Source organism: Enoplosus armatus, chromosome 2 (assembly GCF_043641665.1).
Source record: "Enoplosus armatus isolate fEnoArm2 chromosome 2, fEnoArm2.hap1, whole genome shotgun sequence".
Lineage (NCBI taxonomy): Eukaryota > Metazoa > Chordata > Actinopteri > Centrarchiformes > Enoplosidae > Enoplosus > Enoplosus armatus.
Window position 1 is genome coordinate 16,247,613 of NC_092181.1, and position 14,525 is coordinate 16,262,137.

General features: G+C 39.0%; 1 protein-coding gene across 1 annotated transcript; it reads left to right on the top strand.

Annotated features, from left to right (window-relative positions):
- The first annotated feature begins 4,204 nt into the window (after positions 1–4,204).
- On the top strand, positions 4,205–13,638 carry slc44a1a (solute carrier family 44 member 1a). The gene is made up of 16 exons (XM_070914123.1): positions 4,205–4,428; positions 4,692–4,778; positions 5,760–5,902; positions 7,002–7,138; positions 7,330–7,423; positions 7,943–8,112; positions 8,685–8,774; positions 8,911–9,053; positions 9,279–9,465; positions 10,552–10,720; positions 10,819–10,975; positions 11,067–11,150; positions 11,248–11,385; positions 11,489–11,725; positions 12,934–13,008; positions 13,187–13,638. Exons 1-16 carry the CDS (start codon positions 4,405–4,407, stop codon positions 13,208–13,210), a joined length of 1,959 nt encoding a protein of 652 aa, XP_070770224.1. The 5' UTR covers positions 4,205–4,404; the 3' UTR covers positions 13,211–13,638.
- The last annotated feature ends 887 nt before the right edge of the window (positions 13,639–14,525 follow it).

Below are 14,525 nucleotides of genomic sequence, written 5' to 3' on the forward strand. Positions count from 1 at the left end.
ATTTGTTGTAGAAAACAAACATCCTGCATCACAGTCACTATTTGCGTTGAATATGATTTGGCCAAACCTATTAGGAATGACTGTATACTTCACATCAGCAAATGTAATAATGTAAATACAAAACCACAAGCACCATTCACAGGGGCTTATTTTACTCATATCTTGTATATATACTCAAAGCACACCAACATCCTGTTAATACTCCGGAGATTGGAAAATCCAATTTTTGAGTTGCTGCCATTATATAATATTTGGATAAGCCCTTATCCTGCTTGAAATCAATACACCTATTTTATACAGGCTCATTAGAAAATAGGATACTAATATACATGCACACAGCCAATTCCAAACAAGACCTTGACGACACCATGAAATGGAAACTTCAATGTCCCAGTAAATCCCACTTCTGAAAACCAGTACATCTCAAACCGTGACCACGTTCTGGACAAGCAGGCATAAACAAAACCTCCAACAAAGAAAACCATCACAAATTTTAAAGAATTCTTGCCTCTTTGCCCCTCTCCTTCTTGCTGCTTTGGCTGGAGGAGGTCATGTGGCTCAGGTCCTACCAGTTTTCAGGGCACATGGCAGTTGCATGACATCTTCCTGGATCCATATTCATCATATATTTTTACAATATTATATAATATAGTCGTTCTGTTTCTCCATATTGTGATTTTACTATTGTTATCGTTGTCTACTTTGCACACACAACATCTATTGCATGTCTGTCCATCCTGGAGGAGGGATCCCTCCTGCATTGCTCTTTCTGAAGTTTCTTCAATTGTTTTTTGGTTGACGTGGGTTTTTTCTTTATCCAACCATGGCTCTAAGGTTAGAGGCTGTCATATGCTGTACAGATTGTAAAGCCCTTTGAGACAAATATGTGACTTATAGTTTTGGGCTATATAAATAAAATTAACTTCTCTCCTTTATCTCCTCCTTAATATTTGCAGTTTGCAGATCGTAACATCCCAACATCCTGTTTCAGGGAAACATTGTGCAAGTAAATGCAGTCTATGTTGCTGCTCAGACAATCTACCTGCATCTCAAACAGACTGTTCCATATGGATCCAGGCAGGGCTAGTTGGCAACAACAGCTGGATTTCATCTGTGTACAAATGCCCCGTAACCCTATAAACACCTGCACGTGAGCACATTCTCACACTTCTGTAGCCTTAAAATGTGTGCCGGAATGCACACAGCCATAACTCTCACGTGTACGTTAGCATTAAATGTGTTAAAAGTTTCACAGGCTGATATTACAAACATGCAGCCTTCTAGTGTACTTAAATTTGTTTAACAAGCAGTTGTTTAACTTGGCTCTTGTGTTTGACCTTTTTTTAAATATCAAAACTCAAATTCAGATTTGCGCTTATTTAGCCAACATGAAACTACTATACTTGTCTTGAGATATTCCACATGAATGAGAAAGCAACTGTCAGTGCTTGATTTCATTGGCTCCTCTTGGAAGACGGACTGTTCGTTTTAACAAAGGTCAAGTGATTCACAAAAAATCTGTTATGAAACTGAAAAGTGAGTAATTTATCACCAACCCTTATATCAATTTTTGCAACAAAAAAAAAGTAGTTGTTGTAGACACTCTTAAAATGACTTTCCTTTTGGTATTCATCACATCCACCAAAGCCTGACATTTTCTTACGACTTGAATCTTGAAAGTATCTCAGGACAGAGACACATAATATTTATCCTCTTGTCTTGTTGTTTATGAGGAACGACTCTTGAGCTTGGACCAGACCCTGTGAGGGCCAGGATGGTGACGCACTACCCCCCCCCCCACCCAGGATTCTGCTGAACATATGCTGTGCTGGCATTGACTCTTCCAGTAGAGATCCAGGAAAAAAAAGTGTTGTCCTTGGACACAGTTGCCACAGCAGCATCAGCAGGAAATACTTGAGACCAAGAGTAAGGAGATCAGGGGGCCAGGAGCTGTTTCATCATATGATGAGAGAGACGTCTGAACAGTTATGTTTCCGCTTCTTGTTAGTTTGCATTTTGGTTCCAAATGTGACCTCCCAACATCTGCCCTGGTTCTCTCACCTATGATTCCCAAGTGTAGTCTTCATCATATGTCCTGGTCCTGCAAGATTTCTTTACTCTTATTTTTGCTTTTAATCCATATTGAGTAAGAGCGATTATCAGGTATGAGAAAACATGCATGTGTGTCTGTCTGGAATACAGTGTTTTAATAAGGGGTTATGTATAAGGTCTAAGGCTGCAGGAATTTTGCACTAGTCAGGGACGCAACTGATAAGATTGCCACAGTTAAATATTTACCTTCCCTTCCGGTCTTCTACGCAATGCAGCAGAAACGTTTATAGTGCAATAAGAGAAAAAGGAAAATAAGACACAAGGCTCCTCTTCTTCAGGAAACTGTTTGGCATTCCAGCCCACTCAGGAAGTGAACACGTCAGGAAACCTTCACTATGAGGAGAAGAAACCTCGTGAAAACCAGAGGGGCGATGCCTTCTTGAAAAAGATGCTACTCCAAACATATAACCTGACTCTTGTCAGGAGCTGCCAATGGCAAAAAAATTTAAATAGTGTAAAACCAACTGCAAGCATGGTGCAAATACTGATGCGTAAGTAGATACAGCACAGAAACAAGATTCAACTGGGATTCCAAATCACTAACCTTTGCCTCTGCTTGGACTTGTGAATATGTGTGCCCCTCGAAAGCTCCTACCACATGCAGTTAGGTTGCACAGGCCGTCCTTCAGCTGATGGAGCTGCAGCAGTGTCTTTGTCAGCAGGCATCCCCACTCAAGTGCCTCTGAGCAAGATGAAGTCCTGTAGTGCCCCCAACAGCAGGGCTACCTGGGAGTGTCTGTAATGAATCAATAAAATTAGCATTTTGATAGATTGTAATAACATGACACAGACTGCTGGGGGCGACAAAACCTCATATTTATCAAGTTGGGGCGCTGTGGCACATGTAGCATTATAAGTTTAGATTTGTATATGTAGCTAGCTTATTGTGAGCACATTATCAGCTCATTTAACTCACTTGAAAGAAAACACAAGTAGAACTCTAAGTTAGAAGATGGCTAAATTGTGTGGTCCACGTTAGTGCCACTCAAATTTATTTTGGGGCAGTAGAGGCAGGTAAAACCCTCAACGTCTCAAAGAGTAGATTTTACAAAGAGAAAAGCAAACTGTTCGCGCGTGTAGAAATAGTACCAACTGTTTAAAGAAACTCTCACAACCTGAGCAAAGACAGTCCCTGAACCTGAAGCTCATCATTACTCACCTTTGAGGGTAAAATGGCAGCCGCAAGGTGGCACAGTATTATTTGCTGGCACTTCCCCTGGATAAAGTCAATTCTGGTCAATGAAGCTTTGGTCTTTGGTCTTTATCATATCATTTTCTGGCATTACGAGAGCGTGGCCACACTATGAATTATGTTCATCCACAAGTCTTCACAGTTAACATTTACTTCTTTAGTCCAGTAAACGGCGCCAAATTCTACACTTGTGTTTTCACTACAAGCCTCCGGTATACCAACCGATATGCTGCTTTCAAGGTACCCTGTAACTTTCTAAATCCTGCATGGACTTCACTTTAGAGGGGAAACAATAACGCAAATGATAATAATCATAACAATTGTATTTTGGGTTTGCAGTGTTTGTTTCAATTGATGTTCATGTTGTTCATTACATGCACAACAGTTTTGTGTAATCCTTAACGCTCTCTACAATGTATAACAGATACTTACTGCATTATAATCATAAAATATATTAAAAGAGTTGCTGTATGATGTCTTATACATCAATATGCAATATGAAGGCTTTCATATTGCATATTGATGTATAAGACATCATAACAGTCTTTGATTATAATAGTATCCTGATTTACTATTTAGATTTTTAAAACAACATACCGTCATAAATACAAATATTTATTTATGAGGCAACCAATGAGGTCTGTGGGTTCCTGCCGACCCAATTCCCAAATATCGAGATGTTCTCTCAACAAAGCGTCTCTTCAGTGGCATCATTACCAATGTTTTTACAGAGTTACACAAGGGGCAAAAATGAGAATACAAATGTAGGCTTTGATGGCAACAGCTGCTAATGTATCCCGGCGTTTCTTTGCGTGAGAATCGGATATTTCTGACAGCCCCTGAAGGCAGCATAAGATATTTGGCTTCTTCCGCATTTACCTGCATATCGAAACACGGGAGTTTCACGAGTGGGAGTATGTGACAGAATTGAACAGGGCGTAAACAAAGCTGTATGTCTGTGTCCTTGTGTGGGTTATAGGTAGAAAGTGAAGGGAGAAGGGGAATGAGCTGAAATAGCTGACAAAGTTTAACCGAAGAAAAGGCACTTAAAAGTTTTGTTTACGTTTAAGTAAGCTGAAGTTGTCGTGTCCTCGTTCACAATGGGATGTTGTAGCAGCGCAGAGGTAAGTCAGATAAAACATGGTGGGAGTTATGGCTGCTTTAAAACTTCGCAGAGGAGTTTGAGACAACGCGAGTAACGACAACGTCACTTCTTCAGCAGTAGCAGCAGCAGCAGCTTGTTTTACAGCAACAACACAGTGATTTGCCTGCTGATTTTTGGAGCAGCAGGGTAGCTAGCTTACTGCACCGCAGCAGTCCCAAAACAAAACAGGGTTAAGGCTATCTGTGTCATCTTGTTTATCATCTTTTATTCATGCCTTGGCAGAGCAAACGTGACTGGAAACCGCTGGAGGAGCGCAGCTGCACGGACATCCCATGGCTCATCATATTCACATTGTTTTGTATTGGCATGGTAAGTTGAATGTGCGTATATATTCAGGTGCCATTTAATTAGGTGCACCTTGCTAAAGCTAATGCAGTTTAAAACAGCAGCTCTGCAGTAAGTCCTACGTTACAGTATTCAACTTTTTAATATAGGTGCTGATTCAACTTTGGAGTCTGTTGTGTTGCGTTGTATAAGAGATATTTCTAATACTTTGTCCACCCATGTATATCAGTTATATTCTATTGCAAAACAGTTCAACATCACCACCAACTATAACCTCCAAAATTATGATTATAAAGTTTATTCAACACCTTGCTAAAACAGTTTCAACAAAAACATTATAACCTTCATGGAGGTAGGATCTAATGCAGGACTGCTGCATTAGTAGACTATGTCTTTCAGCCAGTTTTACCTAATAAACTGACAATTTTGTGTTTTTATGCATGCAATAGATTCAGATTTGGTTGAAAGTGATTCAGAGAAGTGTTGATTCAAATCTGTATTCAATTTGGAGGCTGTAGTTTGTGGTGCTGTTGAATTAGATTGTGTTACACTGAGAGGTGTTTATAATATTCAGCCCACCCTCACTGATATTAATGAGGTTGACAAATAATTAGAAATACCTGTGAGTGTAACTCAAATCAGTTCGACAGCTCCACAAACAACATCCTGCAAAATGACTGAATCAACTCGCTCAAACAGTTTCAACAGATACTGAACATTTTAACCTTCATGAAGGTAGAATTTATTGCAGGACCGTTGGATTAGACTGCATTACTTTTAGTCACTGTAGGTTAACCATAAAACTGGAACCTAAGTGCAGGTTACAAACGTCTACATTTTTGATTGTGGCAAATTTAAATCATGTTTTGATTCAAGAATTTGTAGAAAATAAGCTATTAAAGATGAGTGCATGGTGTTATCTGATTATTAACATATTAGATCTTTGTATTTCATGTTATCCTGCAGATAGTTAACATGATCTACTGTAATCTGTGTCATCTGCAGGCGTGTATTTGTGGCTTTTCCATCGCCACAGGAGCTGCCTCCAGGCTGATTTCAGGATATGACAGTTATGGCAACACCTGTGGTCAGAATAACTCCAAGATTGAGGGAGTACCCCTCAGTGGCCGGGACATGAAAGAAAACAAGTTAGTCTGATTTGTTACACATGACTTAACCTGTGACTTAGGGGGTTTATTTACGTCAAATTCATATTTTTATTTGATTAAATATGTTTTATAAAATCTCTGCTGTCCCTCTAGTATTTTCATTTGCTCTGTTGTTCTGATTAGATCGCCTACAGTGACAGAACTTGTTATAGATTCAGTTCATCAAAGTAGACATATTGAGACCTCGTTTGCCCTCTGTAGTTGAGTGTTGGTGGCACAGAAGAAGGCATTCAGCATGAGTTGTGTGCATGTAAGGTTTGCGTCACGTAATCATAATCTGATTTGCCACAAACAACCGGTTGCTGCATTTTTAAACACCTCAGTTTACCTCCTGTTTTGTCAGGATTTGTTAATGATTCACTCTTCCACAAAAGTTGTAGAAGTTGACAACGACAGATGACAAGTCAGACATGTTAAGGAAAATGCTCAGTATTTTCTTTGTCCAGGACAGTGTAATTGTTGAGCAACGTTATTTGCATACACTGAGGAGAATAAGAGGTCATCAGTCTGAAAGTTAATGTAGATTAATGTCACCAACACAGAGCTACACTGACTCCTAGTCGCACCGTGTTCTGCTGCTTAAGTTCTTCACAAATCTGAATGAAGTGCATAATTTAAGAGCATATCTCTCTTTTTTTATAATTTCTCACAAAGAAAGTCTGGGTTAATGTGATATTTTTATCACCCTGACAAAATTGTTTTAAACTCTCCTCTTAATTTATGTGAGAAGTCGTTGATTATATGCCTCCTTTTTGGGCAGTAGCTTTCCATCAGCATGCAGCCTGTAGGCCCAGTTTTACTGAAACAATGGGTCATGCTTTATTGATGGGCTGATTGCCCGCGGAGGCTTTGAATAAAAGGCGTTTCTGCTACAAAGAAGGATCTGTGCACCAGAGCAGCAAATGTCACCATCTTTCATTTTCTCCCGGACAGAGCAGTCCCAACTGGCATAGTAATAACTAAATATACTGATATTTTGTTCAAGGGAAAAATGTTTCTTATTTTCGAGGGGAACGTGTGGCAGCACTTTATATTGAACAGTTCATTAATCTGAAATTCCAATTTGTCTTCCCATCAGGTATGTTTTCTTTCTAGACCCTTGCAACCTTGACTTAATTAATAGGAAGATCAAGTCCATCGCCCTGTGTGTCTCCAAATGTCCCTCTACTGAACTGAAGGCATACAGCGATATAAAGCAGTTCGCTCTGAATAACGGTGAGAAAACTGTTTTAGAGAAAAGGTCCTCCAGTTTATTAACTGAGAGTTTCAGTTTACACGTATTTATAATGAATGTTGGAGATAAATGGGATGTATATTTAATACCCTTTATAATTGCTTGAAGACAGGTTTTAAATATTTTAATGAAACTGAACATGTAATCTAATTTTTGGTTTTCTTGTTGATAGGATCTCATCTCTGCTCCTATGATATATCTCCTACAAGATACACAAGCCATTCAGACAGATCTACTAAATGTCCCAAACTCCCTGTTCCACCAAGGTAACCAAGCATGTTCTCTAAGTTTTAATAAGATATCAACTCATTAACGACATTCTTATTGGCACCAGTTTCCACTGTTTTGTGTGTGTCTCTGGTGTATAGGGGGAACTGGTCTCTTTTTAGGATTGCTGCATTTTCCTTTTTTTGTTTTTTTTGTAAAATTATTTTTGAAATAATTTTACTTTTTGAATCAGTTAACAGTGGAGACAGGATAGAGGGGTAGGGAGATGGGAAGAGGGATAATATCACAGGTCCAGTGAATTCCACCACACACAGGAAGTATACCGTTCATTCATTCAGTCATTATTTATTAATTTATTTATTTATTTCAATGGTTAATTCGAAAACAAAGTTTCACATAAATATGCGCTGTAGCCTAACCTACTTATAGACGTTTCAAGACCAAAGAGGACCAAATAAATAGATATAGACCGTCTGCTATAGTCCATAGTCCTCTGCTTCATGTACTATCCATTAATAATAAATGTACCCACTTTCTTCATTTTTTCATGTTTCTAGTAAGTCCGTCCCACTATTGCACCGCTGTATTCCTGTGGATATCGGCTGCTATGCTGAATTCGCCCAGGCATTCATCACATTCGTCAGTGACAACACTGTGCTGCGACGGGTCATCTCAGGGGTGATGGCCAGCAAGGAGATTATCATGGGCCTCTGTGTGCTGGCTTTAGGTATAACACATGGTTACATCTGGCTTACAATATGCATGTGGATATTTTAGGTGAATAATTAATTGTTTTTTTGTTTTTTTTTAATCCAATGACAAAATACTGGTATGCTTTTTTTCTTTTTCTTGCTGCGCCCATTGCACAAGCATGATTGCTCGTGAGGATTGAGTAGGAAGGCAGCTTTCGGAAGTGAAGCTATTTTTGTCATTAAAATAACAGGAAATGTCTGAGTGGTTACAGCCATTGTATCCACTGAAGTTTAGCCCACAGGCATCAATTTAAGGTCTGCTCTAACTCCTCCCATCGGGAGAGCACAAAAAAGACAGAACTGTTTATCTCAGTTATTTAATCTGGTCCGGTTTTGTTGTATTGATTGTCAGGGCTACATGATTCATAGCAGGACAGGTTTCCCTACACGGGACATCATTTTATTTATGTTTAAGATAAAGCAATATTTTATCAAACCGTACAATGAACAGATACCAAAAAATCTGCACTTTTCTGCAGCTTGATCTAACTTTTTCCTTGTTAGCAGTGTTTGATATACTCATATGATGTACTTTGTTTTTTCTCAGTTCTGTCCCTGATCATGATGGTTGTCATTCGTTACATCTCTAAAGTACTGGTTTGGATTATAACGGTTCTGGTAATCATCGGCTCTATAGGTAACTTTCAAATGCAACATTATTATATTATTTATTCTGCCACTCATTTATTCTCTTATTCTACTGCTCAACGATACAGGATGTTTTTTGCATTCAGTTTATATTTGAACTCTTTTTCTGCTCTGATGTTTTGCAGGTGGGACAGCCGTCCTCTGGTGGCTCTATGCGGACCACAGGAAAGCCCTTAACGATAACACAGTATCAGTATTTGGGAAAGAAGTGGCTTCAGACAATGTTAAGGCCCTGCTTGTGTATGCAATTGGTGCCACAATTTTCACGGTATGTCTGAGTGCACAGGTGCTCTATGTGGGCATGCATTTGGTGATTGTGCAAATCCTATATCACCAGAGAGTAATACATGCTTTTCATGGTTTCACAAAGTGCATAAAATACACTAATTTAGTACTGAATAAAGAACACAGCCTGTTGGATGTAAACACAGTTAGAGAGGACAGTTACATTTTCCTAATATGACAGGAAAGATTTCTGTGCATAACCCTCCAGGTGGTCCTCCTGATAGTGATGTTCTTCATGAGGAAGCGTGTGGCGCTCACCATCTCCCTGTTTCACGTTGCTGGTAAAGTGTTCATCCACCTTCCCCTGCTGGTCCTGCAGCCTTTCTGGACTTTCCTCTGCCTCATGCTCTTCTGGGTCTATTGGATCGCTGTGCTTCTCTCTCTCGGGACTTCAGGTGAGGACAAAGGCGACAGCTGGGAGCTCCAGCACTGGTAGTTTATTTTTGTGGATGTTTTGTCAGATTCAAAACAGCATTCACAATTCAGAATGCTTTGGTTGGTGTATACATGCTTCAGAATACTTTTTATTGTGAGTGCAGTGCACAGACTTTCTAGCATCAGGAGTGTTAGCGGTACCATTCCCAAACAAGTAGAATATTAAGTTACTTGTGACATTTTGTCTTGGTTGTCGTGGCGTGACTAAACGCCCACATTTTGAATCTTGTGCCAGTCTTGTAATGTGGGAGGATGGACTCAAAAGAACAACTTCTCTCTTCATCTCCCACATCTCTTTTCTACAGTTGATTTTTAATTCCTGCAAAGTAATATTTAAAACAAAAGGCCAGCACAGTCAAAACATCACATTTTCTTTTTTCATGTTTACTATTTTTGGGGTGTATTGTGGTAATTATGGAAATCATATTAATGATTACAATTGCAGTGAAACAGAAATTTAGGTGCTCACAGTAAACTGAGAGTACTGTGAATGAAATAATGTGTTAATATTGAAATATACCATATAATGAAGTTTTCCCAAGGCTTTTCTTTTGGTTAGATCAGTTAAATGAAATTCTTGACTTGTTTGACCTTCTTCCTTTCAGAAGTGTGAAAAATATTTTGTAATTCTCAGCAGATAGTGGCAGAGAGAGAAAGATAGATAGAGCTATGGACAGGAGGAATACTGTAAGTCTGAGACTTACGAATGTGAGATGTTTTGTGACGCTGACGGCTGTATGTACAAATGTGATTTGAATTGAACTTCTTACAGTGTCTCTCAGTCAAACAAGCTCAGAGGTGCAAGACAATTCTCTCTTTGTGAAATCCATCTCTATTACAGAGAATTTCCACGACAGCAGTCAGTCAGCTACGTTGCACATTAATTACAAGTAAAAGTCTGACAGGAACAATTTATTGTTTCCTTGTAGGGTGCTCAAAAATATCAAGGAAACATAGAGTGATGTACAGTAGATGCACTCGTGTAAAATGGCACTGACTGAACTGTAAAACATCCGACCCAAACCCACGCTTGTATTTCCTCACAGGGACACCAACAAAGAACAACTCTACAGGTGTGGTTGAATATCAGATGCAAGGGCCTCTTCAGTACTTGGTGTGGTATCACGCTGTGGGTCTCATCTGGATCAGTGAGTTCATTCTTGCCTTCCAGCAGATGACCATCGCTGGAGCCGTGGTCACCTACTACTTCACAAGGTAGGAAAGAAGCAACAGAAAATAATTTGTATTTTTTTTATCACATGGAGGTTATGTCATTTCAATTATGTCTTCTGACTGTATCTGATGCATTTAAGGAATAAATCCCAGATGCCAGCGACTCCCATCCTCTCCTCCATGGCACGTACCATCCGCTACCATCTGGGTACTCTGGCCAAAGGCTCCTTCATCATCACACTTGTTAAGATCCCTCGTCTCATCCTAACATATATCCACAGCCAGCTCAAAGGAAAGGTGAGCTGTCAAAAACTCCACTATGGCCTCATGTTTAGTTTCATATATACATTTTACTAAGTTAACTTGTGAATTTCTCCATTTTTCATAGGAAAACGCCTGCGCTCGTTGCATGCTGAAAGCTTGTGTCTGCTGTTTGTGGTGTCTTGAGAAGTGTCTCGCATACTTAAATCAAGTAAGTAATTTCAAGGTTGGTGAAGGATGAAAATCTGCTATATCGAAACAAGATCCCAAGTATTTACGGTGCACATGTCCATATCGCATTATTTCAGAATGCTTACACTGCGACGGCCATCAACAGCACCAGTTTCTGCACGTCAGCTCGTGACGCTTTCGTTATCCTGGTGGAGAATGCCCTCCGAGTGGCCGCCATCAACACTGTGGGCGACTTCGTCCTCTTCTTGGGAAAGGTACCACTCAAACTAATTCGTTTTTTAATATTCTTTAAGAAATACTCCCCAAAATCAAACTGACCTTAATGTTTTCTAACGAGTCTTATATCTACACTCTCAGGTGCTTGTGGTCTCCTGCACAGCTTTTGCCGGCGTTCTGGCTCTGAACTACCAGAGGGACTACACCGTGTGGGTCCTGCCTCTCCTCATCGTCTGTCTGTTCGCTTTCCTGGTGGCTCACTGCTTCCTTTCTGTCTTTGAGAATGTGGTCGACGTTCTGTTCCTCTGCTTCGCCGTGGACTCAAAGTATAATGATGGCAGCCCTGGACGCGAGTACTACATGGACAAGGCCTTAATGGTGAGAGGATAGTGTGTATGAAGGCGGCACAAAGGCTAACAACTGATGTTGTAGGAAATCATTATTTCTTCAGAGGGAGCTTTTTCTGCCCCATTGGGCCTCATGCAAGAAACTGCTCGTCATTCGTTCTTCAGCAGTACGTACAAGTGATTTAAGAGAATTTGTGGCACTCACCAATTTTCTAGTTCTTTTAGAGTTTTCTCTTTGGTACGAATGAAATACAAGTCCCGACCGGTGGTACGAGTCATGCACAGTACATGCACACTCGTTTAGAATCATAATGCCATAATCTGAATGAATTTGGAGTTTCAAAATGATACGAAAATTTACTCAAATGAAATATATAATTAAAACAAACTAATTCATATTCTCTGATCACCATATTAACGTCATTATGGCTTGCCAATTTACTGAAAAATCCTCTCACTCCTACAGCTGCCTCGGGGTTGTTATGCAGGTCCCTCTTTTGCACCCGACAGTGTAACATCACCTACTGTTGGCTATAATATTCTCTCATCTAATGTCTCTGTGATTGTCATATCATCTTGACAACCTCTCATAGTAATCATGGACTGCTTTGCTTTAGAAAGATGTTTTTTAGGCTCTAACTTTATGTCAAACCATCACACATTGTTGGCTGTTGTATTATTAATATTTTCTCGTAAATATTGTTTCGGGTCCCCTAAGACCACAATTTGTCTGCTGATTTCCCAAAGCAGACTTGGACGTCCGCGGTGTGAAATTCTTCTTTTGGCAACATCTTTGAGAATGAGACTTTCTTTCAAATGGAGCGTAACAGGTTGCCAGTAATGGCAATTTTAGTGGCGTTGACTGTACTAATGATGAATTATAAATGATATATAATTATAAATAATAATGAAATAAATATATTTCATTACAATTGTTGATTTACAACAAGTTTGTTCAGTTAAGAGAGTTTGGTGAATCCGATTTAAAACACTCAACAAACCTCAACATTTTGACTAAATTTACTCAGAAAACCAGAATGGAATCCAAAAAGGCATTCCTAGTTACCATTTTTTATTTTTTGGATATTTATGAATTTTAAAGACCATTGTCTCAAGCTCCAGTGTTTTCTAATTCTTTACCATAACCCTTTTATTCTTAACAACATACAAGAAACATGTTGTTTAAAATAAAATGAGAGTAAAAGAACTGCTCTTTAACTCTGTCTTTCCCCTTCCCAGGAATTTGTTGAGAACAGTAAGAAAATGGGTTGGTACAAGCCCAGTGATGGAGATGGACGGGAGATGAAGTCCATGGTGAGTAACAAAATCTTTGTAGTCTTCTCACCAGTATGCCGTACGGAAGCTGTTTCAGTCCAGCTGGAAAGCAAACACAGAACATTCTTGTGAAATGCTGCAAAGACAATACTGGGTTCATGTCCTTGTGTGTGTGTGTGATTGTAATACTTTTGCATTGTGTTTGTAATTTTTGCAGGCGCGTGGAGGGACTTTTGCTTGACCAAGCATCAGAGAGACTTCCAAAAACACTAAAAATACACCAAAGCTTAACTCCGAGGTTACCAGCTTTTCACTCCAGGGATATCAGCAAGATAACAATGCACCTCACACACAGACGCTACACATCGTTTCAGCAAAAGATGTGTTGGGTTTTAATTTTTATTTTTGAGAAATGCAAATTTAAAGTTTGACATTAATAGCTGTAATATGGCAAAAGCTTATTTGGGTTCGTGTTTTGTTATTAATAATAAGTTTTGTCTTTTATTACATTTTAAGTAATATGAACAATTTAACATGTTTCATTTTCTTTGTTACATAATTTTTGTTGGCTATAGTGGGGTGTACATTTTGAAAACAATAGCTAACTATGTTTTGTCAAAGGCTGTTTAAATTGTTATTTTATCTCTCAAATTTTATACCTAAATAAATTAAAACACAGAGTTTTAATGTTTGATCTTTTGTCCTTATCTATAAAGAAAAGATTGTGTAATGTGTCACTTCACTTCAACTGAGATATCAGAGCGTGTTCGTCTGGTCAGTATGCTACAGAGTATTAAATCCTGTCAAGTATACTGTACATCACCCACTTCTCGTCAGCAGGGGGCAGCAAATTAATTGAATTGTACAAACAAAATTTTATTGATACAGTAGCTTTAACAGGAAATGCAAATACAATGTAACCCTAATTAATAGAAAAATGAAACACTCAATCAATATTTCTTGTTGAGTTTAGGATATTTTACATACGTGTGTTGAGGATATCACTGTCAAGTCCTTGTTCCTAAAGCTCAGGGTCCACTGACCTAGAATATAGAAGGTGTTGTGCAGGAGACAGAAAATAGTCAAAAGCTTTAAAATGATGTAAAGAAACCCATGGAAAGCAGCTGCATCCGAACGGTCCATAAGCTTCAATAGAAAATTATGGTAAGGATTTCCAACTTATGTGGAAAAAGTAAAAGTAACAGAATGTTAAGTGGAGCTATAAGTTAAACCTTAACACTGTAATGTAAAATACTAATCTTAGAGATTTTCATCTGCCTACTATCCTCCTCAAATGCAACTGAGAAAACATCAGTTCACTGAGAGAAACTGAAGCGCTGGTGTGAACGTAAAGAAGGGCAGCTTTGCTCCAAATGTTCATCTGTGCAGTTCAACTTGAACCACCAGGGGGCAGCAGATCCTGTAAGATGAATTACATTTCCATTGTGTGTCCACTGTAGATGTCATGCCCTTCAAAAATAATGAGAACGAAATTACATGTTAACCTCGTACCAGGACTAACAAAGTTTAGAGTTCTCTGAATCCACTCAAGGAAT

Excerpts from the sequence above, each read along its gene's own strand:
- slc44a1a (XM_070914123.1), top strand. The coding sequence starts at position 4,405 with ATGGGATGTTGTAGCAGCGCAGAG. Across the intron at positions 4,429-4,691 it reads GATGTTGTAGCAGCGCAGAG|AGCAAACGTGACTGGAAACC; the intron begins GTAAGTCAGATA and ends ATGCCTTGGCAG. Across the intron at positions 10,721-10,818 it reads GTCACCTACTACTTCACAAG|GAATAAATCCCAGATGCCAG; the intron begins GTAGGAAAGAAG and ends GATGCATTTAAG.